The sequence below is a fragment of the Cygnus atratus genome, chromosome 1 (assembly GCF_013377495.2).
Source record: "Cygnus atratus isolate AKBS03 ecotype Queensland, Australia chromosome 1, CAtr_DNAZoo_HiC_assembly, whole genome shotgun sequence".
NCBI lineage: Eukaryota > Metazoa > Chordata > Aves > Anseriformes > Anatidae > Cygnus > Cygnus atratus.
In genome coordinates, this window is record NC_066362.1 from 81,599,722 (window position 1) to 81,626,155 (window position 26,434).

At 36.5% G+C, this 26,434-nt stretch overlaps 1 protein-coding gene across 1 annotated transcript in view; it reads right to left on the minus strand.

Moving 5' to 3' along the window:
- Nucleotides 1–26,434, minus strand: part of ROBO1 (roundabout guidance receptor 1) — a 323,397-nt gene that overhangs the window by 276,380 nt on the left and 20,583 nt on the right. The window contains exon 2 of the mRNA XM_050713247.1: nucleotides 3,825–4,151. Coding sequence (XP_050569204.1) covers nucleotides 3,825–4,151 — 327 coding nt within the window. The remainder of the gene's footprint in view (nucleotides 1–3,824; nucleotides 4,152–26,434) is intronic.

The window sequence follows — 26,434 nt, forward strand, 5'->3', positions numbered from 1 at the left end:
ATTCTACTGCAAATTAAGTTTGAACATACACAGTGAGCCTCCATGTCATAAATTACGTGGGAGTAACATTTCAAATAAAGATGAAACCAGTCAACTATAAAAAAATCCTCAACCTAAACACAACTTACATCACTTTACTTGACTTGTAATTTAGCTTTTTGCTGAGTTCATATTTATGCAAATTTAGATCCTTCCATTTATGAAGATCTTACACATCTAAATTACACAGAAAATGTCATTTAATATCAAGTTAAAAAGTGATTTTTGACATGCTGCATAGCTTAGAATACTTTTACATGTCTCTAAAGTGCGTGAGAAATTTTAATTCTTGAAATATTGGGTGGCTATCAGGGAAAACTACAGCCCCTGTAATATAATTGAATAGAATACAGTTCACGTGGGTTCAAGTACTGGTTGGGTAGATTTAAGAAAGATACCACTGTATCATACAGGATCATCTTGCTTTTAAAGCATTTTTGGGAGTTGGTACAGACACAGCTTCAAGGAAATAACCACAGAAACTGGAGGAAATGCAACTTGAAAAAAAAAAAACAAAAATATTATTGAGTATATAACAAATCCATGATGCCATAAGTAGATACATGGGATCTTCAAATATTTTGCAAAGGCCACAAGAGGCAGAAACAGAATAAGAAAACTCTTTAAAAAACTCTTACTTAACTCGATTTTCTGATTATTATAGATGGCATTTAAGTCTTGTTCAATACTATTAAGGACTATAGTGTCATGACTGAGATACACATCAGTGTAAGAAAACGCAGCATGCTTTGGATTAAATGACATGAACACCTCAGTCCAGTCGACAAAGAAAGTGACTTTTCTATTTCTGCTGAATAGAAAAAGGACAAAGCAGAGGGATTTTTTTTCTCTACTGCTACAATTTACTGGGGATTTTAGTGTCTTCTCCATTGTGGCTATCACATTTAAAGCTTTTATTTTATTTATTTTTAAGAGTTCCTTAAACACACATAGCTTCACTATAGGAGATAAAGCAGATTTTAATATTCTGTATTTGCTTAATTTTTGGTGTGAGATCTCTCTACTTTTCTTGCTTTATAACTGCAGAATCAACGCACGTCCTACTTAAAGGACACATTCACCTTGTTACACAGTCCACATAGAGAATGTATTGCCTATCTCAACGATGAGTGATGGAACTGCTTAGAAAATGAGCTTCACAAAGGAGTAAAGGACATGAAAATTTTTAGTATTGACCTAAATCAGAAGTCAAATCCACATGTCCATCAACCTAATTGAAATTGTTACTCTAATAGGTGACAGAAAAAAAAAAAGTCATGCTAAATTCCCTATCACATTATAAAATATAAAGTGGTAAAGACAGGAGTTGCTTCCTCTAGTGCTTTAACTGCTAAGCTCTCACAAAACATTTGTTTCCTATGTTTTTTGGTTAAACTTGCAGCAAAGCACAACCAAATGATTACTCCAAATGATATTCTGTATTTTGTAAATGGAAATAAATCTAACATATTTTTGAATGTTTACAGAGTAAACTACAACATAAGGATTTCTAAAACTGCAATTGTATATGACTACATGCACAGAATTGTAAATGCTGTTATGTTCAAAACAGGTGTACTGAGAAGTTAATCAAAACAGCTTACTGATTTGTAACAATCCACTATGAATATAACTACATCTTATAACGATGACAGCATAAAAGCTATAAACCACAGATTTTGAATTTAATGTAAATTTATTCCACCAACCTGCAACTCTTCTTGTTCCTCACCTCTTCTGTGCTATCTGAAATATTTTGGTGCTTTTGCAGTGCCACATCACCTTTTCCATTAAAATCATAAGCTTTTCTGTTAAAATTCTTTGTCTATAATCCGCTGGTAAACAACTAAAATCATGTACTGTTATACCGTTACCAACCTACAAATCTTACTTCCAACTAAAGAGAGCAATTACTTTCCCTTGCAATGGTGTTGGTGTGTATTTTCTGACACTAGACCTCAAAATGAGAGCACTTTTGAACTGGACTAGCAATTTAACATTATACTACTGTTAGGTGGCACACATTTGAAAAGATACTCATTTTATTTTTGCCTTGTCTATTTGAAGATACTCATTTTATTTTTGCCTTTTAAGAGGTAGAGCCTCTTAAAGAAAAAAAAAAAACTACTGGTCATATCAGTATTCTGTATGCAGACCTTGTCAGTAAGACTCTTACTGTAATCACATGAAGATGACTTAAGGCAAAGCTTACACACCCATCTAGTAACAGTGGAATTCATATGTGCAATTGTGTATCAACTACTGAAGTCTACCTCATGGACAATGCAGAAACACTACATGTATTTCAGACATTACTTCTAGGCACATCATAAACCACAGAGTATGAAATAAGCATGCAACAAAGCAGTGGCCACGGACAAAACGTTAAAACTCATTTAAGAATCAACAAGCACTGGTACAAAGTAAATAACAGCATCCAGATAAAATCAGAATCTCTTAAACATGGAGGCCCAGTAAAACACATGTACACCTACAACATACTGTATATAGCATTTTTAACTGATCAACAGATAGTTTAAAAAGGTTATACGTTTGCTGGATAAACATACTTCCAATTAGCCAAGCACCAATTATTTTTATCGCTAAAGCAGTAACAAGGAAACAACATGGTCATAGGTCTTAATCACATCCATTTAGTGTGTTATACGTGACGCTGGAGATCCTTCTGGTAGAAGCATTATGAAGTACTCTCTGAATGTGGGCAAGGCTAGGCAAAGGGCTCAAACAAACGAACAACTTTATAGCCCATTTTCTTCACCTCCTGTGGGAGTTAAGGTTTATCAGATGGGCTAGATTTTCAGAAGTCATACACCAACAGTGGCATCTTACTTAGCTTGCCTAAAAGTTGACCGACAGCTCTGACTAGACTCCTAATATGAATTGTTTAGTCAGAGAGATCACTATTTTCAGACAGTGATTGACCCAGTTCTGAACTGGCTCTTCAACACAACAGATGAATCGCTATAGGTTACACAGGAAGCCTAGAAAAGCAACTTTAGATAGATAACTAACTTCTGGATTGGAAGGTTTCCTCTCATACTTAACTATCCCAAAACTGACATTTTGTGACCTACACATGGCCTTTCATATGGCATGTTCAAAACCCTTTCATGTACACTCTCTTCCTCTAAAATGAGGAGACTTTAAAGAGCATACAGGAAGAGATAAGGAATACAAAGTGACATGAACACACTTGACTGTTCTTTCCTTTAGACCAAATACTTATAACTAAAGAGACTGTTTGTAGACCACTTCTTTTAGAGCAAAAAAATATTATTTTGTGTTTCTAAATACACTTTCTTTTTCTTTTTTTTTTTTTTTTTTTTTGAGTGTTTATTTGCGCAACAATTCCAAATGTACCCTGGTAGATAAAATCCTGGCTGCCTTGCCTCCTCTTACATGTGGTGTTTTGCATGGGTATTTGGAGAGGAAAAAACATCTGTAAGTTGAAATTAATTATACAAAATCTAACAAACACATCTAATAATCATAATTCCATGGAAGCATGAAGATGTGTGCAAGCATACAGAAATATCTTAATTTATAAAGTGATAGGATACCTCTTCCATCTTTCTATTTTCTTAACTCTATTAAAATGCATGTAATAAGACTAACCATATAGTTCATTCATTGTTTTAGTGCTAATGATTCATAGGCAGCCCACTTTTTTTTTTTGTACTTTAATCTTTGAATAACATCAAAGTAAGGGGCTGCTACTGAAGAGTAGGGAAAAAGAAAAAAAAAAAAAAAAAAAAAGCACTTACTTGCCACTTCCAGCGATGCATTATGACTTACAGCTTCCCCAAGGTAATTCCTTGCCACGCAGACATAGACCCCTTCATCCGGCCTACTCTTGCGCCCATGAACTATGCGTAAGAAAAATAAAGATCCGCTGGGCAGCAGCATCCGATGGGAACGAGGGTCATCCTTGTCAGTTTCCACTCTTTCCCCACCTTTATACCACTCAATGGTTGGGGCTGGTCTTCCTTCAGCTTTACAGTTTAAAGTTGCTGGTTCTCCTTTTGAAACAATTAAATCAGAAGGGTGTTCAACAATTCGAGGTGGGAAATCTTCTTGACGAAGACGGGAGCCTACAACATAAAAATGCAAAGTTTTCTTATTAGATCCCTGCCAGGTAATTACAGAGTTTTGCAATACAACTACTAAACCATTACCCTATAGTACAGTATTTTAATAAGAATAGCTATTAACACATTTCTAAGTGGAAAAAAAGCCCCTTACTGTATTTCATTGTGTGGAAGGCTCTCCCAAGTGAATAAATTCAAAAGCATTTTTCAAAATGCAACCTATAATAGTGAAATAAACTGCCATGTTCCTAGATCATACACATGAATATACCAATATAAAAATGGATGCAAATTTATACATACATGAATATGTATACATGTAATTATGAAAACCAATTCTATAGATACTCTGCAGTCATCAGGCCATCTCTGGCAAAACCGTTACTGCTCTGATTTATAACACAAAGTCATGATCAACTTCATTCAACCTTTTGGGAAGTTCAACAACTCATGCAAAGCCTATGGAGTAAGCCTAACTTCTCCAGTACCCACGAAGTTGCTTTATTCTGCTTGTACTATCAGCTCTTTTTAGTGACTTGTTAAACAGTACCACGGATGTAGAAATACATGGAATGCCCAAGTGTTTCTTACAGTTCTTGTGTCAGGAAAACCAGAGCTACTTTTTATATTAAATATTTTTAACCACCTTGACCACGCATTACCCAATCTGAAATTCTGAGCCAACATAAGACAAAAGCACTGGGGATGAAAGAAGAGTTACAAGCAAAAAAGATACTCTTTTAGAAAGACACTCAAGTTCAGCCTAATTCAAACTGTGAGCTCAGAGCAGCCTGGAAATACTATGATAATTTGGACAGACATACAATACAGGATAATAAGACGACAAACTGGGTACCCAAGAACTCTGAATTAGAGATAGGGTGCAACCTAAACTTTTGTAGGTTTAAATCTCAATTGACTCAATTAAATCTCAATTGACCCAATTTTAAATTACTATTTTCCTTATTTCTTTCTTTATATTTAACTTTGCCATGTATAAAATTAGTCTCACAACTTTTGTGATGAACCACTCCCTCATACAACTCCACTGCCCTCAAACAAGCAACTTCTGATCTTTCTCCAAAGGTAACAATGCCTAGACAGGGATAAAGAGCCTTATTTTGTTTATACCATTACTTATTTCTTACATACCTCACAAGGAAAGACACAGAAACAATCCCACAATCGATGGGATTGAGTACACCCTCAGCAAGTTTGCAGATGACACCAAGCTATGTGGTGCAATTGATAACAAAGAAGGAGATGCCATTCAAAGGGACCTGGACAGGCTGGAGAAGTGGGCCCATGTGAACCTAACGAGGTTCAAGAAGTCCAAGTACAAGGTGCTGCACCTGGGTCAGGGCAACCCCAGACACGAACACAGACTGGGAGAAGAACTCATTGAGGGCAGCTATGCAGAGAAGGACTTGGAGGTTCTGGTGGACAAAAAGGCTCATGAGCCAGCAGTGCATGCTTGCAGCCCAGAAGTCCAGCTGCATCCTGGGCTGCATCACCAGAGGGGTGGCCAGCAGGGAGAGGGAGGTGATTGTGCCCCTCTGCTCTGCCCTCATGAGGCCCCACCTGGAATACTGCATCCAAGTCTGGAGCCGCCAGCACAAGAAAGATGTGGATCTGTTAAAGCAAGTCCAGAGAAGTGCCACAAAGATGATCAGAGGGCTGGAGCACCTCTCCTATGAAGAAAGGCTCAGAGAACTGGGGATGTGCAGCCTGCGGAAGAGAAGGCTTCCAGGAGACCTCATTGAAGCCTTTCAGTACTTAAAGGGGGCTTATAAAAAGGATGGAGAGGGATTCTTTAATCGGGTAGATAACGATAGGACAAGGGGGAATGGTCTTAAAATAAAAGAGGATAGATTTAAACTAGACATTAGGAGGAAATTCTTCACTGAGAGGGTAGTGAGGCACTGGAACAGGTTGCCCAGAGAAGCTGTGGATGCCCCATCCCTGGAGGTGTTCAAGGCCAGGCTGGATGGGGCCTTGGCCAACCTGATCTAGTGGGAGGCATCCCTGCCTATGGCAGGCAGGTTGGATTTATATGATCTTTAAGGTCCCTTCCAACCCAAACCATTCTGATTCTATGAAACAAAAGGCTAGAAAGCCCAAACGAACTGTACATCACTCTGGAAATGTAAAAATCCCAAGTTCAAAGTAAAATGTGTATAAAGATAGTTAAGAATTCTTTCAAAAGCCCAAGTTTGTGTATGTGATAGTACGTGTCTAAGGTTTGTATTTTCACAGATCCTACCAGCCAGCTAGTACACAATACAGTTTTAAGCCTTTCTGTTGTTTCCATCAGCCAGGCCCACATCACAAATAAATGAAATACCATTTTCAGATATATTGTATGCATACCTTCCATACTGACGTTCAAGTCACTTTACACTAACTGAAAGTACCATACAGAATAAAAGTTCGAAGACTGACCTCTAAATTTTCTTGAAAACAGACTCAAGATTCTTGAGGGGGCAAAGTCCTTAGGTAAGGTCAAGTTCTCAGAAAACTCCAGGAACGCTCATATACTTTTGAGATTTCATTGATTGGTAACATCAGAGGAATTAAAATGATGGAAATGTCAATTATTTTATATATATATTTAATCTGGTGTTTATAAAGCAGCCTGTCTCTAGGAAAATTCATAAAATTGCTTGAAGCGGAAAGGGACAAAGTTATGATTAGTTGACTGGCACATAGTAAGCATTAACCACAGATTTAGCGACAACTGCCTGAGGGATATAATGGCCTTGACAACTAAGTTATAATCTTCCCACATATCTATACATTTTTATTTTTATTTTAAAGTCTCTTTCATTTTAGCCTAGTTATTTAAGCTGCATTTGTGCTTTATTGAGAATAAGCAGCTTCGATTATCAATGCCAATCTTACAGTGGGCACCAATCATGTAATTTTCCTGTCAAAAATCCATCCTGAAGGGATATTTGGTTAAAAAAAAATAAAAAAATAGAACACCTATTATACACTAGATCTGCAATTAGATATACAAAGCTGCTTCTCCTCCCAACCCCCAAAAGATGACAGCACTGTGTTATAGGAACTAACCAACTTGTGTTCCATGCTTTCGTTCTAACTCAAATCTTCCATAAAAACTCAACAGGATGCGACCAATTAAAGTACGCCATACTAATTATTTCACGATGCTACTTAAAAGAACAGTTATATGAAATCATGTTTCCAGTTTCTTGGACTGTGCCACAATTATTTTTACAAGAATTTGAGCACTGAAATAAACAGACATGAAGGTTCAAAGAAAGATAGCATTAGATGAATGCTAAATTTGCAGTGGCAAGAATTGTGTTTCTTCTTGCCTTAAAACTTCGTGTTGGTATAATATACGAAGCATTGAAAATAGAATGGAATATGCATTTAAATAGGAAAGCTGCTATAATGGGTACAAATACTACTGACCTCCTGGGGGGAGAGGAAGAAGAAGGTCCTGTTCATTTTCAATTTCACAAATACAGCATTTAACGCATATTTTTAGAACACTAGATCTCTAGTCCATTCTTTTATTGAAGAGCTTAATATTTTAACATAAGAACTAAGTTACTGTCGTAATTGATATACAAGATATTAATAAAACGCTAACAAACAAAACTACAGCTTTAAAAAATCAGTGTTAGGTGGTTCCTGCAAATAATTATTCTTCAAAAGAAAATGAGTGATCCATTTTTACCAGTAGTATTTCCACTACTTTTAACTTAATTTTTCAGAAAGTGGTGGAATTTTTCTGTGGTTTTGTTTATACTGATTAGAAAGACACTCGGTATCTCTGTTGCTCTAACAGTTAGAAATCTTTCTCTAATTCTCAAGTTAAACACAGCCATGAGTAGTACATACCTAACTCTTCCTGCACTTGAGTTGCCCTTGAATTCAGATTCACTGACACACTTACAGATTGCAAGTGTAAGATTGCAAGTTTTTCCTTTTTTAACCACCCTCCTGGATTTCGTGTTCTTGTAGCTGTTAGAAATCAACTAACTAATCTCCTCTGATTTTCTTCTCGTAAGATTGGCTCACCATTTCCCTGTCTTAGGTTCCAGTTTGAGTTCATCCTTTCTGAACACAGAAAACTCAAACCAAACACGGGTAAGAAGCAGACTTAAAATACTATTGCAAGAGCACACAATGACACAGTGGGACATCATGTTACACAGGATAAATATCTAAATGAATCAAAGAATTTTCTATGAAGTAGCTTTCCTGCGTAGAGCCATTTAACTAACATAACCAATTGGGTTTACTTGTTCTCATAGACGGCAGATAATTTTCAAGGAAAAAAATGGGACAAATCAGATTCTCAGAGAGAGTGAAAAAGACGCTTTAGCTTCTGTTAATAAAGAACTCCATTTGTCTCTTATTTTTAGAGTATTTTTTCTCTTTGTATCCTAGTCCGGCCCTAATAGAACATCCAATTTCCTGAGCTTTGCAGCCTGCAAGAGTAGTGCATTTTAAAAAGCAAGTATTTTGAAACTTCCTTTACAGATGTTGCAGCCATAACCAAAGGCATGGAATAACTAATGAAGTAATGCTGTGCTTGTTTCTTCAGATTTCCCCCAAACTGTCAACTAAGAAGAGAAATTTTACTTTTGAATTCTGCTTTGGCAGAAAGCACTAGAGCCAAGACTACATTAAATTGGTATTTCTGAAACACTAGAATTTGAGAATAGAGTTGCATCACTTTGGACTCACAAAGTAGTTCTTTGTACAGTTATGAAGAGTTTTATTTACAACAGCTGTTGATTTCTAACAACTGAGTACTCAACTTCTGGTTCAGGATAAAAAAATATATTCTTTTTACTTAAATCCTGCCATAACTTTGCACAGTCATAACTGTGCACACCTTCATAAATTCTTTAAAATGATGTCACCTTTATAACCAAAAATTGCAGACAGCAGAGGTGTTACATTCCTATAAGTGAGCTGATATCTGTACCCTAAGGAGAAAAATGAATAGTTGGAACATGATTAACGCCCACCCAGGACTACAGGTTTATGGAAATACATTTTAAGACGTGTTCAATGCTTCCAAATATTAAGCTGGGAATAGGTCCAGTTCTTTCCAATAATTCAGGTATCATAAAAAGAGATAAGCAAGGCACTCAGTTTGGATCAGTAGAACCTGAAATTCCCCTACATGTTCCCCATGAAGACAAGCATCTATGTTTTCTTCTAAACACACGCTGGAAAACAGGAGGGCACAAGAAAAGCACTAGACGCTATCACCCCACCTATGAAACTATTGTGATATTCCCTAAAAAGAGGGTTGTTTTGTTGTTTTTATTATTTTACTACTTCTTTCTCCAGTTTACACCATTATGTCAAGAAATACTTTTGTGTCTCTCCTTTAAGTGGCATTGGAGTTTCTGTTCCTAGTAACAGACAAAAAATGATAAATTAATCTTTCATTATTTCTGGTACTGAGGTATATTTCTGGATAAAACAAGTTGCACTTTAAATACAAAGTGTTTATAAAATCTTAAAAGAAATTGTGGGTCATGCCTTTTAAACTTAGCTGCAGGCACCCATGAAACATTTTTCCACTTAGAAAGATAACCTTGAAGTATCTTATGTTGCTAAGATATCATGAATTACATCACATTTCTGTCCTGGTTACAACACTACCAGGAGATGTCAGAAACTAGTAATTTACTGTATGTGTACAGTCAAAAAAATCTAGACTAACCACAGACAGCCTTGAGTTTTAAGCTATGTCTGCCTCTTTCCCCAAAAAAAAGAGATTAAAAAATACCTCACATCCAGACTGATCTGGTACCTGTCTCTTGTACTACAAGATGTAACCCACGTATAGCCACATTCAATTTACACAATACTTTTGTATTAGTCAACTGAGTAGAAGCTAACTGAAGTATTATAGCAATATAGCAATAAACTAAATAAACAAGGGAGAAAAACAAGAACAATATATTACATTGGCTTAAATTGTTTGCTTCTGTTCCTTATTCTACAACATATCCAGACATAAATGACTAGGTCAAAAAAAACTAAGTTTTTAGGCAAAAAGACTTCTACAAAGATGATGGCATCTCATAGATATTTAAATATTCTATCTGGTATGAATTAAAAAAATATTGGCAGGTACTGCATTGCATAGATACTAACAACAGCTTTGTTTTAGTCCATAAAATTACATTTCTCAGGAAATACTATGAGAGACTGGCTCTCTGAAGTGATCACTTTTAAAGTGATCTGTTACAGGCAACTGTAAGAGTCATTCTTTAGTTTCTTAATCCAAAATTAAATGCAACTCTTTAAAATTGCTTTTGGACGGACTGTTTATTTTCAACAGACATAGCTTTACAGTGAACCCTCATTACACAAATACATGTTACTGGTTTGTCCAGCAGTTAGCATGTATAAGTCCTAACCTGGTTATTCATTAAGTGTGGCCAGAATATAAATTTAAAATAACAACATTTATATTGAGCTATGTAAGAGGCTGACATTTGCATAAAACACTGGGAACATCACCTACTGCCTGAGGATAAAAAATGTTTGGTTTTATTTTTCTTTCCCCCAGCTCCGCTCTCCAGCAAGATATGTATCTCATCTGATTTTAGTGGATACTGAAGTACTGTGAGATGGCAGTATCTAGAGCGCTGGCTTCTGAAACCAAACCTCATTCAATAAAAATTACAGTATCCCCCACCAAACTGGTAAATTCAGAACAGTATTTTCCCTGAAAGATTAATGAAATTACAGGAGTATCTTTTATTAATATTGCAAATTAACTATGACACAGTGAGTAATCACACTACGTTTCAAAAACGAATACTGAGGTAATGAAGCCTACTCCATTAATTATTTTTTCTTTGAAATGGTTGCAGTAACGTTGGGAGATATTTCCTGCACTGGGATAATACAGAGAACAAGAGCTCAACAGCAAGACAGAGCCACAAACAGATCTGAAGGCAAGCTCGTCTTTGGAAGTTGGGATGTGACGATCTTGAAGCCACAAGCTGCTTGGAGATGATCATAGTAAACTGAAGGATGCATAAAGCAATGAGGTCAGGCAGGTGCAGAGGGAACTCAGAGAAGACTGACATTGCTAGAGCAATGGCCAAGGAACAGCAGTCAAGGGTGTCAAACCAAATACAGACTATCCTCCTGGATCATCATACTCCTCATTCATGAACAGATACACCTAAGCATACCTTTCCTTTGGGTTGTTCTTTTTAAAAAAACATTTAGTCATGAAAACCAACGTTACGCATTCTATGCATGTATTTCAGAGGGATTGCCTACACACTATTTTGGACTTAAACCCACTTCTTACCATGCTTAAGAATACTGACTTCTACTTCATTTCCAACTCCAGATTCAGTGTGAGACTCAACCTGATCTTGAACAACTGCATGTTCAAACATTTAAAAGATGTTGAGGGAAGAGAAAAAGGATCTGCATTTCCTCGGGACTGTAGGGAAGCCAAAGAAACAGCAAATAGAGCCTAGGGTTTTCTCTTCTCTAGCAGCACTCCTCAACTCTGAGGCAACAGAAGCACAGTACTGTGACAGCCAACAGCATTCCTAGGCTTTTGCTTGTGATAGTTTTGCTACATCTCACAGAAATAACATTAAATACATTTTGAAAACAAGAATAAGTGGAAAGGAGAAATACAAGGATGTGAAACACCTCACCAAATTCCTACTTTAAGATGATTCTAAATGTGTTTATCTGCAAGGGTGAATGAAATATCACAACTGCCCTCAGGAATCTAAATGTTAGGTATTTTTTGGAGGGTTACATCAGCTCAGGAATAAGTTTGAAGTTAATACTCTAATTATTTAGTTAATGCTAATAATTTAGAGAATATTAACAATAGAATAAAGAGTCATTATAAAGTAGCTAAGTTACCTTACTTCTGTTGTTGGTATTTCAATGTGTTAAACATTTGGATTGAAACAAGTCTATTTCACTCCATTTAAAACAATCCAACTTTTTGTACAATGTTGAGTTTGGAAAATTACAGAAAGGCCAGACATTTCCAATTACAAGTTGTTACAATAATACATTACTGTCATGTTTTACTTGCATAAGGAAGAAAGAGTGGAAATTTAAATCCAAATGAAACAACTACTTACAATGAGTTGTTTAGAAGTACATTAAACGTACAGATCAATATAAATTATTTTATTTTTAAGCATAAATGGGAAAATAATTATACAAATCAAATTTAATAAACTCATACTTAAAAACTGTCTATCCATATCCTCTTTCCAAAATACACTTTATTCAAACGGAAAGCTAAGTAAATTAGTATTAAGTGTGAAAGGTAGCATGCTTGCAGTGGAAAGCAGTAAATATCTCCTCCTACAAAGAGAAGAAAAAGGACTGGTGATCCCGCAGGCTTCGAATGAAGCGTGTGCTGAGCTGGAAGGAACGCTGCTCAGGGAACCAGAACGTGCGGCCGGACAACGAAGCCTCAGTGAGCGATGATTCTGGTTGGAACAATCAACTGGAACTAATCCAGTATTTTCAAAAACACCTGGGATATATTTTTACCTTCCCATATAAATGTGAATCAGTCACATACTCTACAAAACATATCTCCAACTATTTGTTTATCAGAAAGCCATGAGTTACTTGGCACAGCAATCAACATGACATCACTGCTTGATGACCTAAAAATCTCTTTCTATTGCTTTTCACTAATATAAAGTTATGTCAAAACACCAAGCATTACCTTTCCCCAAAAATAAACTTCCACCTTTTGTTACCAATAAAACTGTCTTTTTCTGAGTGATGGAGTAATGTACTCCCTTTGACAGGAAGGTGACAAAATTTTACATTCCTCAGATAAGAAAAACCATTGGCTTTAAATTTGAAGCCAAAGAAACCTTAAACTGAAGAGCAGCGCACTCTTCTTCTATAATTGTTCTGACTTCTTTGCATAAAGCATACCTTAACAATTCTAACATTACATCCTACTGTAGATGAACTGCATTACACAGAAAACAGTGTCCCAGGACATCCTTAAATGTACAGTGGTATCGGACCCGAAAACTATCACTCAGACTTTTTCTTCCCTGAGACGAAGAACTAACGCTACCATTACCATCTGTATTCTGAGTTCCCATTTCAGAGCATGGCTGCTGAACACACAGTGCAAAATTATGAGAAATTTCCATTATCTCTGCCACTCCTATACCTTCCCAATTGGATTTTAATTCTGGTTGTAGTGAAAATGGCATTGGCAACTTGTAAACAACCATGCTGAAAACTTTGGTATCATTCAACAGCCGCTGCAGAGATTCCCAAAAACAGGGCCTGGAAAAATTCCATTCCTCAGGCTTGCGTACTTACTCTTACATAAACTTTCAGTTAGCAATGTTTCCTATTTTTGCGTGTGCACATTTCTATGTTAAAATACAACAGTATCTGTGAATGAAGAGAAAACTCAAAGGAAATAGTTTCAAAACAAATGTAAGTTTCAAAGTACTCACTGTAGACACTAACTTTGGTTTTCAAGCACGAAAACTGTATTTAATATCTGTCTATACAAAATTAACAGGAGAAAAAATATGAAATGCATACTCTTACAGGTTATGGATAAAAGAAATGGTGAAAATATTAGACTGTTTTCCCGAATAGTGGCTTCTTCAGAAAATCTGTAGCTAATAGCCTAAGCGTTCAGCAGCTTGACATGTATTTAAACATCTAAAACAAAGCTTTTGAGATATCCTATATGATAGGCACACTCAAGGCAGATATTTAAATAGCACCAGTCTTAGGTGAGTTATTAACTTCTTCAAGAAAATTTACTGAATCACAGTTTTAAGCATAATTGTCTGGAGTAATTTATACTTTCAGAAAACAAAATATTTGAAATGGCCTTTTAAAGGATTAGTAACAAATCCCTAGAGGAATGCAGCCCACCTCAATCAGTTTTCAACCTTAAAAGCAAATTCTGACATAACCAGAACATGAATGAAGGTAATGTTTATAGCTTCCATGGTATGCTAAAATGTTAGAATTTTACAGATAAATAAAAATGTTGTTGACTGAGCCTACTGAAGCTTACAGTGGAATGAAAAAAAAGATTAAAGAAGAGCAGTAGGTCATGGTTGTTGAGGATGAGATTTAAGGAGTGAAGAACATTTTAACAGTATGAGAAAACATTAGAAAAATATAGTTATTTGATCAAAAGAAAGAAGACAGGAGTAGTATTTTATTCTGCATATTTTTAAAACCTAGTTTAATAACTAGCCTGTGAATTACTATTAATAGGGTTCTGATAAAGCGATTAGAGTGCTGATGGAGACGCATCAAGATTTAGATATGGAAAACGGCAAAAGGAATGAGGGGGAAGAGGTAAGAGAAAGCCAGTGTTACATAACCGTGGTGCTTTGAGTGGAAAGCAACAGAGATGAATGCAAGAAGTAAATGAGGGAAAACAAAAATCTCAGAACTCTGCAGAGCTGTGCAAGAAAGGCACAAGAACCTTGAACATAAAAGACAACAGCCAGCAAAAATGATGAGAGGAACAGAGCTGTATGATTCAAGATTATAATGCATTATACAACACAACTACAGGCCAGCAGGAAGAGGCTCATGTGATATATAAATGTCAATTATGAAGAAGCCTCAAAATGATTAAGGAGAATAACTATTTGAAAATAAAGGAAAGGAATTGTTGTTATTAATTCTATCAGCAGCCACTATATGACAGCGGGGTTCAAGCAGTAAAGAAAAATAGGTTATGTCAGGAACTAATAAACAGTAGAACAGCATGACCAAGAATATCATCCAACTTTATCAATTGATCTAAAAAAAAAAAAAAAAAAAAAACATTACTTCTCTGCACAATGCTTCTTTCACAATTTAATGATAGGCAAGTGGAAAAAAACAGCAACCTATAAAAACAGGGCAGCTAGGTTCAAATAACCTGCTGCTACACCAAGTAGGCTCCTTTAGCAAAGGAAATCTATTTTTGTATCTTCAAGACTATGATTGATTGAATATGATATTATTAGAGTTTTCCTTCCAAAAAAATTAAACTGCATTTGACAAGTATGTAGAAATGCTGAGGGGAAAAAAGTTACCTATATTCATAACAAAACAAATTTCATCAAGTACAAATATGTCACCTTCTATTGCTCAGGGCTATGGTAATGCATCCAATCATGCACTGAATCTGCCTGTTTGCTAAGAATGCATGTTCCTCTCAGATTTATTACACAGGGACTAGGTTTAATTACCACCTTCATCCCATCTTCCCTCCTACCATGACTACACCATGCAGAACTTGTTCAATTCTTCCCGAGAGGCAAAAGTAGGCCAGGGCCTTTACTGCCACCCCAAAACTCGAACCTCACTAGAAACTTATACTGTTGCTAACACTGCATAACATGTTACAGCAAAGGTAGGCTATCAGCCATGACTTGAGTGGTGGATTCAAAGAACTATTGGTTATATACATTTTCATCCTTGCAAAGGACTATCCCACATTTTAGGCAAGCTTTTCTTGCAATAGGGTTTTCAAGGCTAAGCTCCCTTTCTGTATCAAAAAGACAAGTACAGCATATTTTCTAAACTCTAAAAGGCAACCAGGATATGGACTTTTCCACTTTATGTAAACAGCTATTTGAAACAAAACCCCTGAACCTAAATTAAGCCCTCCTGAATAGCCTGAAAGCCTTCAGTGGGACTAATTAGTCAGAACCACTAGGCCTTGAGGCTCACAGCTGCTCACTAGTACCCTGTGCAAAGGCTGAGAATTAAATGCATGGTTAGGGGGTTAAATTGATTAACGGGTATCAGTTGTCCCTTCTCCACAGGGAGAGCACTAATCTCCTTCTTTTTATTCTTTAATATGACATTATATGACTAATTAGTAGGCATTATGGCACAGGTATCAGTTTAAAAGTCACTTGTCTGACAATTAATCTGTCCTTATTTTAAATTACTACTTTAAATAAACATGAAATTCTCCCTCAGTGTTTTGATTAAAAGCAAAAGCTAAGTAGTGCTAAAAGATATATTACAAAAGAATTGGTATTTTCTTGAGAGATTGTACAGCAATTGTCAGTCCTCTGTGCTTTATTTTGAAATTTTTCTTTTAATTTGTTCTGCAATTGTGAGCAATTTGTCGTATTTATAAATAATGGTATTTGTAAATAATAAACACCACGCTGTAATAGCTACATTATATAGAGAAGTAAGTTATAAATAGCGTTGGATCTGTCCTGTGTTACTTGATTATTTTATTTTCCATAAGAGCAGTAGTAAACAGTCAACTTTCAAGTCTGTTTAGGAAAGAAACACTGGGGAAAAACTAGAAAGTCTTTATTTGCGTCAACTGCTTCAATATTAACATAGCACATCATCGTTAGAAAACATTACCTATCAAAAGAGCAAATGACTTAATTCATCAAATTTGAAAATGATAATCTAATGGAAAATAAAAAATGGCATATAAGATTTTGAGGCAGAACAAAAACATCCAGAATATTTCACTCCAAATCCTATAGTTTATCATTAGCCTCACAGAAAGCTCAAAGTTCTCAGCAAAGGCCATGCCACTCAACTTTTGACTTGCTCTGTTCTTTGGGCAATGTGGTGAGAACTGGCCACTCCAGCTCCTCTCTTGACTTACACCTAAGTGAAACCACCATAGGTAAACACCAACTGCTTGGCCTTCACAGTAAAATCGAGATTTTCTGTTAGGTACACATAACCCCTACACTACAGCAGAAAAACAAAATGATTCAATATAGGATGTTAAAAACACAAAGTGACCTGGAATTAGCCTGCTTGGTGTGGAACTGCCTAACCAAACCAAAGCCGATCCCTTATTTCTTCATACCTTGACTAATTAACTATTCCTAAAGTGGCATCTCCATCCACACCAGTGGGCAACGAGCAGTCCACAGATCTGTGCTCAAGTCAGGTGTCTTCAGGTTGCTTTACATTCTTTCTGTCAAAAGCTCACAAGAATATTTTTTTCTGGTAAGAATCTGAGGAAGGTGTTATGGAGGCCCATTCGTATCAGCAATTAGGGAAGTCACACATGACAGAAGACCTGGGATTAAGCCTCTGCTTCAAGGGCTATTTATCAATTTAATGTAAAACAGTTGGAACACAGATTTTAGAAGTGACTGTGACATGTCTGTGAAACCCAACAGGGTAGGTCTGAGATGGTCAGCTCTGTAACATGCGATCAGACAGAATACCCTGAAGAACACACTAAGGGTATTAGGCATGAACAATGACAGAATGGGAACTGGCAACATTTAGGCTTCCTTGTGGCAGATACTTATCCACCCTTTCAAAGAAACTCTTAATAGTCCAGTCTACTAACATCTGTGTATCACTTTTTAAATAGTGATAAATAATGGAGAACTAAACCAGAAACCTGAAAGCATAAGGCAGGTGCTGAATTTAGTCAAAATGATCAAAATATTTTTCCCTCTATCTTAAATGGAGGTTACATGGTGGCTTTCGAGCCATGTAGTCACTGTGATGACACTACAAAGATATAGAGAAGGCTTTTCAGAATATCCAGAAACTGCAAGTCCCAGCAGAAACATTTGAGATGACAACATATTCACAAAACTTCTTAACAGTAAATGTGGTTTGATTTTTCCTTTAATATTGGTATTTAATTATCAGTAAAAATCAAACAACTAGTTGTAATTTGTGCAATCAAACTATTCTTACAAGCCAACGTTATGATTTCAAAAAATGCTTCATTAGATAGTTTTATTTCCCGTTCAGAAATATAGCATATGTAACAAGCTTTCCCAAAACACCAAGATACTATACCATTCTTAAAAACAAAAATATGGTGGTTTTTGATTAAAATAGCTAATGAATTAGCAACAATTTTACGGAAGTCTACTCAATACAGACTTCCACATAAAAGACCGAAGAGTCTAAGCCAAAGCTGAAAACTTATTATATTTAAGTTAGCATACGTAACTTTAAGAATTAAAGTTCTTTGCCTTTCTCCTGTTTAAAAGAGGACTGTTTTTCATTTAGTTGCTGTATTAGTTTTTAATTGACCATATAGTATTAACAAGAAAAAAAAACTTCAGTGTTTGTACATGCAATTCTCTAGAAAGTCATCTGTTAACTGACGAAGAAAGGCATTGCGGACTAGGTTAAAGCTTAGCTACGGAAGCTTTTACCTTGTATTATTTACCTCAATAGAGACCAACATTTTTACAAATGCTTAGCTACTAAAAGCATCTGAGTGGTGAAGAATTTATTGCTTAGAGATAAATCAATAGCACAGAATATAACGTCAAAGTGATCAGAACAGAGACAAGAGCGGGTTTCAACTGAGCAAAAAAAAAAAAAAAAAATCTAAAAGACTCACATGCAAGACCAGAGCACTGTGAAACTAGAAAAAAAAAAGCCACACAGAATTTATTTAAAAGTTTTTTTTCTTTTAATGATCCCCTACTTCCAATTTCCTAATAGTGACAATATTTAAGCAAGATCAGCAACCAGAAACTGAGATATGAAGTATAGCTTTCTGTTCTTCATTTACCAAGATCTCTTTTTCCCTTGACCCTGATCACAAATCAGCTTATAACTATTTGAAATTTCACCTTCAAAAAACAAACAAACAAAAAACACTTAGAATTGCAGTTCCTTAGCTTGATTTAATTATGTTCCTTAACTAGATTACTTTCTTCCAGGAGAAGTCACAGAAGTTTGGTGAACAAACATATCATGAATATCTCTCACATCCCCAAAAATACAGTTCTAAGGAAGACAAACTGAACCATTGTTCTGAAGTACAACAGATCCCCAAAATGCATTTCATCCTAATTTAAAGTAAATGTCCTTAACAATTAAGTGCAAACGGAATAGTCAGAGAGAGAAAAATTGCAGAGTCATCTAGGTTGGAAAAGACCTCTAAGATCAAGTCCAACCGTTCATCTAGCACTGCCAACGCTACCACTAAAACATACACCTAAGCACCACATCCATATGTCTTTTGAATACCTTCAGGGATGGTACCTGGTATTCTGGATGGTATTCAGGTTGATACCTTCCTACCCTCAAGCAGAACAACACTCCCAACCAACTTGGTGTTGTCTGAAAATTTACTGAGGGTGCACTCGATCCCCTTGTCTAGATCACTGATATAAAAAGAACTGACCCCAGTACTAAGCACTAGGGGACACCACTTGTGACTGGCCTCCAACTGGATTTAACTCCATACACCACAACCCTTTGGGCCTGGCCACCCAGCCTGTTTTTACACAGGAAAGCATATGTCTGTCCAATTGAGCAGTTTCTCCAGAAGAATGCTGTTGGAAATGGTGTCTAGAGCTTTATAGTAAAGTCTATGTAGAGAACATCCATACCTTTTCCCTCATCCACTAAGCACATCATCTTGTCATAGAAGGAGATCAGTTTAGTCATGTAAACTTGCACAATCAAGCCATAGTAAAGAATGTTCTGACCTTGAAAAAAGCATTTCTTGGTACATTTCAATAGGAAAAATCCCCATTTTCCTGTTAATGCTGTCATAAAGGCCTGAATGAATTACTAAAAATCGTTACTTTTATGCTGAAAGCTCTCACTGTGACAACAATGAATTATCAGGGGAAGGGAAGTATAAAGACAAATAACGTTAAAGGGGCCATCTCCATGAAACACAGCTGTGAAGCAAGTGCCTAAAGCCTTCATGCTTATTAGTACTGCTCATTGTGGTCTCTACCTATTCTCCTTCACTAACATATGATATCCCCTGCCCCCCAATGAAAGAATCCCATCCTTACGAATATCTCATTCTACAGTATGCTGGCTTAATCACTGGTGAAAGAAAGTCTTCAGAGGTAGACAATATTGTAGTGGTAAATACTGTAATGCTTCCAATACAGTTAAGACAGGACGCTATCAGAGAAAACCTAAAGGATCTGATGTTTCCAAGCTGGAGAAAGGAATCTACTCCTAAGAATTATTTCACTGATGTGAAGAAAAAAATTAAGTAAATTCCAGCAACTGAAAATAGGAATCATTAAAACATTTGAAGTAACTTACATCCCTTCTGAACTGAAGGATTTGGGTAGAAACTTCCTTAAAAAATACCCCAATGTGACCATACATGTTCATCAGATACTATATTCTGAGTCAAATATTAACCCATATTCCTTAAGAATTATAAGATAAACATTCTTAAATAAAAACAGCAACAACAACAAAATAAGTTAGTTAAAACAGTAAAAACTGGATTACCCATTTCCTTCAAGTAAACACATTTTTAAATTAAGCTGTCCATAATATGGTAGGATGACATTACAGTTTAACAAGATAGGTATTATTCTCAAGAAAATTTATCACAAATGGAAAAAAAAAAAAGAATAAATAATATTCACATCAGGGAACCTTTTTAAAAAAAACTAATATGTTGTTTGTACCTCTTCCTTTTCTATTCTTAAAGCCCTGAAATTGCTGCACACAGATTACTTTGTCTCGTGGATGAAGATGCGTTGAGGATATCATTTCATGAAGGAGATACAGATGAAGACAAAAACCATGAAAGGAAAATATGGTTGATCATGACAAATAACTGTACTTAATAAAATCTATGTAATAGTGACAGAAGTCTTTTTTATATTTTCAACTTAGGGGACCATTAAGTTCAAAGCTGTATTTCATCAGAAGTAATACAGTATAAAGTTGTTACTTACTATACTTAAGTTTATTGAATTGTCATAGGTTCCTTTACCTTCTTGGTTTAGGGCTGTAGGCTATTTTTAGGCATCTTTGATGCAGCCGTTTGTGGATCACTTCTGCTTGTGATCAGGTCTCCATGAAAGTGATGACTGAATACTGCAAAGTCGTTTTTAAAAATGAGAAATATTCTTAAACTACTTCCAAATAAAATAAAAACACCATTCTATAAATGAAAAAGAGACTTTTTTTCCTCCACAACACCTGGTCCTCTATGCTAGAGACCTGCAATTTACCTAAGAAAAAAGTATTTATTAATTATACTGAATCATTGTTTCTAAAAATAATAATAAAATATTCTCTTCTCTCCAAAAATGCTGCCAACTGTTTTTGGAAGGTCTGCCCAGGTCCGTAGAACTGAAAGGAGTGACTGAGAGGTGTGAATCACAGATCTTTCATATGAGACGTCTAAAATGAAATGTGTTTCCACTGTTTATACAAACAAGTGGAAAAAAAAATAAATTATGAAGATATCTACTATGCCTTTATGCTCCCATCACCATGACCAATAGGTAATTTTAATGCCACAATGAGTAAATTTAACAGAATACAGTTAACATTTCCCACCCCACCCCCCCACCCCACCCTTCAAATCTAGCAGGAAGAAGAAAACCCCTGAATCCCTACAGAAATTGGGTCTTCCAATTCCCTGGGACAGAACAAGAATCTAGGGAAAGTTGAGTGCCATCATGAGGAAGACCAGTGCAGAAAGCCCCAGAGGCTCTTGGAGAACTATGTTCTTTCTCGGTGATCTCCAAAAAATAAATAAATAAATAAAATCAATGAAAAAAAGCTGTAAGTATTGTCAAAATTTACACAGTTTATTGCAAATGGCATTCATACAGTTAGAACATGCTGGTCAAGTAGAGTTAAACACAGGATGAGTAAATTCTTGTTATACTTGGATCTTCTGTTAAGATAAAACAGTCTTACAGAATGTGTAAGCAGATGAACTTAGATGTCTAGATACCATAGCTTAAATGACTCAGGTGGCTCAATACAATCAAAAGAGTAGCTACAACATCAGCATCATCTTTATAACTTAAGTATTCAGATGGACTAATATTAATCCAAGTTAAACATTAATTAGCTGAACAGATAAGTTTGTTCATTTTAAACTAACCTTAAGTCATTATCTAAGGTAAAAAATTAGATCCCTTTCCCAGAATCTCTAGAACCTGCAATGGCAACATCAACTCACTGACACTGTTCACAGTTGGCCCAGTTTGGACCTTTGCCTAGTTTGTTTTGTTTATTTGTTTTAAATGAAAATCAGTGATAAAGCTATTATCCTCTCTTGACTAGGTCCACATTTGTAAACTACAAATTTTGCTTTGACTTAGGTCTTTCAGCAAACACAGTCTCTTTTGATCTGGAGATTGAACTTAATGCTTTCATTTCATGGATATTGGCAAATGGTTCACTGAGCCACAAGCTAAAACTCCACCATGCTTCAGAATGCTTCACAGTTTACATTTTAATATAAATGTATGTAATTGTCCCTCCAAATAATCTTCATTAGCAAAGTAATTTGCCTACAGCATCATGCTGCTTTTGCCAACCACAAACAGCAAGACTGGGCAGCATGAGTTACTACTGGAACGCCGCATATCAATTTATGTATGCTGTACCCCTCACAAACACCCTTGTATTGTTCAACTAGAATCATTTTTAAAGAAACATGTATTATATACATCAAGTACAATTTGACTCTTCCACCTTGCAGAAATAGGTATTTATTACCAAACAGAAGCAGACGCACTATTAAATTACCAAATTGGTTAAATTACCAAACAGAAGACACACTTAAATCTGGTTAATGCACCATCAGTCCATTTCTAAAAACAGTACCTATATACATCAAATAGTTTCCAAAAGAACAAAACAATTTAAGAGAACTATCTGTAAAATGATCTACTGATGTTTCATTTCTGTCCAGATGCCCTACAGCTTTCATACCATGATAAAACATGCCAACATATCATATAATACTGGAGAATCAACAGAGAAATTTACTGGATATGCAAAAGGAAGCGTGTGTGTGCGTGGGGGGAAGTTGTGGGAAATTCCAGTATGAATCACCACCGAGGATCCTTGGGAGGGGAAAGGGAGCAGAAAAGGAAGAAAAGAGAAGAAAAAATTCCTTCTATAAAGAATGCACTTCTATTGAAAACTGAACCAGACATTGAAACAGCGGCTGTGGATTCCTTAGACAGATGGTGTCAATAGATCAGTCTATTAGTCAGTTTGGCAGCAGAAGTACGGTAATGGGGTTTGTAAAATGCCACTTAAAAACTCAATATAAACACAAGAGAAGTATATTAAGAAGTTAATTTAACTTTTGTACACATGGCACTTCTTCCCCATGTATCTTGTAAAACTATAAACTGTTAATGTCAAGAGTTCGCAGTTTCTGCTACAGCTTTACTGACTATGGGAGTAATAAAAAAAAAAACACCACACACAAAAGCAAAATCACACATGGGACAGCTGGCCTTAACAGGTGAAAAAAACAGACCTAATAGCTTTCCTATCAAAGTCTTCCTGCTTATTTGCTTTTGTTTTCTTGTACTAAGTGGCAACATAGTGCTATTTTCTCATCAATATACCATTTAACAAGGGAGTCATGATTGATCTTGCTCTTCCCCACCCCAGGAAGTGGGGAATGCAAGGTCTCTACTTCCTATTAATGATTTGATCTAAGATTTTAAATCAACTTTAATTCTTAGACGCTTTAATTTTCATTGTATCTGGTTTAAATCTCTGAATTTACATTCCAAGAATATTTGATGCAAACAGATATAATTGAGGCATTCTTAAATGAAAACACATGGATTTTAAAATCCTTTGCAAGCCCTGAAACTAACCTAGTCAGCCTCTACTGAGAAAAGTCTTGCAGAAAATTAACAACAAAAAAAAAACCACAGACTTTAAAATTCAAGTACTACCATTGCAATAGTGTATCATAATAGAACCTGAGAGTTTAAAGATATACAGAATCTGATAGAACAACTAAGTGCATTATGAACCAAATCGACTTTATATTTATGCAGAATTATGAGTTAGTTATTAAATAACACGCATTTGGCTAAATTCAACAAGTATTTGTAAATACCACTCTACTCAAATACATTTAAAAACATATAGGACTAGGACTAATCTCCCTCACAGTTTATTCACCTACAAAACTAAGCAGTAGTAACAATGTTAAGCAGGACTTTTGGTGGCAAGGAGCTCAAAGACTCACTTTTAAGTCACAGAATTTGCTAGAACATTGACAAAGTTGGAGTCTTTCCAACTCTCCTACTTTATTCCTTCAACAAGGAAGGAACAATAGTTGAATCCTGTTATTTTAAGCTGGAAGTAGATGCTTAACATAGAACATCTATCTCAGAGAGGAAGGATATGCAGTTCCAATAATCCTGGTCATTACTCACGTGAAAAGGAATGCATAAGCCAAACAAAGACAAGATTGGTCTTATCACAAGTAATGTATATGGTGGGAGAACTCCTTGGAAAGTGGTCAAGATCTAAGGGTAGAAGAAGTGTAATTTGATTACCCACAACAAAGCATTCCACCTGCCTAGCACAAAATCCAAGCCATAGTGTTTTAATTATAAAAGATTCATTGGTTACAAACTATGCTTCTGCTGACATGGCAAATACATCTTCAAGAGCTTTTTCCCTTTCTTTGTTACTGTGCAAGAAGTGAAAGCCTTTCTGAAAGAATCTGTAACACACATTTGAAGACAGCCAATGGCTCCTGGATGCAAGTATGTCATGTTCAGATTAAGGAATTCAGTGAGATCTTGCCCTTCTTATAAGGCCCAAATCTGATCGAACAATACATATAGAGAAGACACAAGGTGTAAAATGTTGACAATACAATGTTTAAGCTCCCAAAGTTCTTTCCACAACTGCCTGTCATGAGAGAAGAAGCCCATGTTTGGTCATGCCTTGAAGATGGATCCCCAACTGTAAGCTGGAAATTGCTAACACCTTATGAGACCATTCTAAGATGTTCATGGTTTAATACAACAGAACCATATGGATAACATGGAACCACTATCACCTTTACAGTATTTTCCATTAAATTTCATTTGATTAGTATATAGAATCGTAGAATGGCCTAGGTTGAAAAGGACCTTAAAGATCATCTAGTTTCAACCCCCCTGTTCTGGGCAGGGTTGCCAACCACTACAGCAGGCTGCCCAGAGCCGCATCCAGCCTGGCCTTGAATGCCTCCAGGGATGGGACATCCACAACCTCTCTGGACAACCTCTTCCATTGCCTCACCACCCTCTGAGTGGAAAAATTCCTCCTAATATCTAACCTAAGTCTCCCCTGTCTTAGTTTAAAACCATTGTCCCTTGTCCTATCACTATCAACACAAGTAAGCAGGCGTTCCCCCTCCTGTTTATACACTCCCTTCAAGTACTGGAAGGTTGTAATGAGGTCTCCTTGGAGCCTTCTCTTCTCCAAGCTAAACAAGCCCAGTTCCCTCAACCTTTCTTCATAGGAGAGGTGCTCCAGCCCTCTGATCATCTTAGTGGCCCTCCTCTGGACCCGTTCCAAGAGTTCCAAATCCTTCTTGTGCCGGGCGTCCCAGGCCTGCATGCAGTATTGCAGGTGGGGTCTCACAAGAGCAGAGTAGAGGGGGACAATCACCTCCCTCTCCCTGCTGGCCACCCCTTTTTCAATGCAGCCCAGGACATAGTTTGTCTTCCATGCTGCAAGCGTGCACTGCCAGCTCATGTCCAGCTTCTCGTCAATCAGGACTTCCAAGTCCTTCTCCACATGGCTGCTCTCAAGTTCTTCTTCTCCCAGTCTATATAAATACCTGGGATTGCCTCAGCCCAAGTGCAACACCTTACACTTGGCCTTGTTGAACCTCATTAGGTTCTCATGGGCCCACTTCTCCAGCCTGTTCAGGTCCCTCTGGGTGGCATCCCTTCCCTCTATTGTATCGACTGCACCACTTAGTTTGGTGTCATCTTCAAACTTGCTGAGGGTGCACCCGATTATGTCGATTGTGTCATTGATAAAGAAGAGCACCGGACCCAAGACTGACCCCTGAGGGACACCACTTGTGACTGGCCTCCACCCAGACGTAGAATCGTTGACCACAACCCTTTGGCTGCGACCAGCCAACCAGTTCTTTATCCACCTAACAGTCCATCCTTCAAATCCATACCTCTCCAATTTAGAGAGAAGAATATGGTGAGGGACCATATCAAAGGCTTTGCTCAAGTCCAGGTAGATGATATATCGTAATACATAAGATTTTTTTAGAATTTACATAGTATATTAATCCCCAAAAGTAGAAACCACTTTTCATACTGTATTTAAGACTACTGCCGTAAACAATTTGTAAAATAGTACACTGAGACTTTCATCATTCATCTCATAACACTTAATTTCAGACCTTTTTTGGAGCCAACTACCTTTCACTTGAAAGATAAAATGCTTTCTACTGTAGTACCACAACCTGTCAGAGAATGAAAAACAAAAAAAAAAAGGCAAGCAGCTCCTGGCACTTC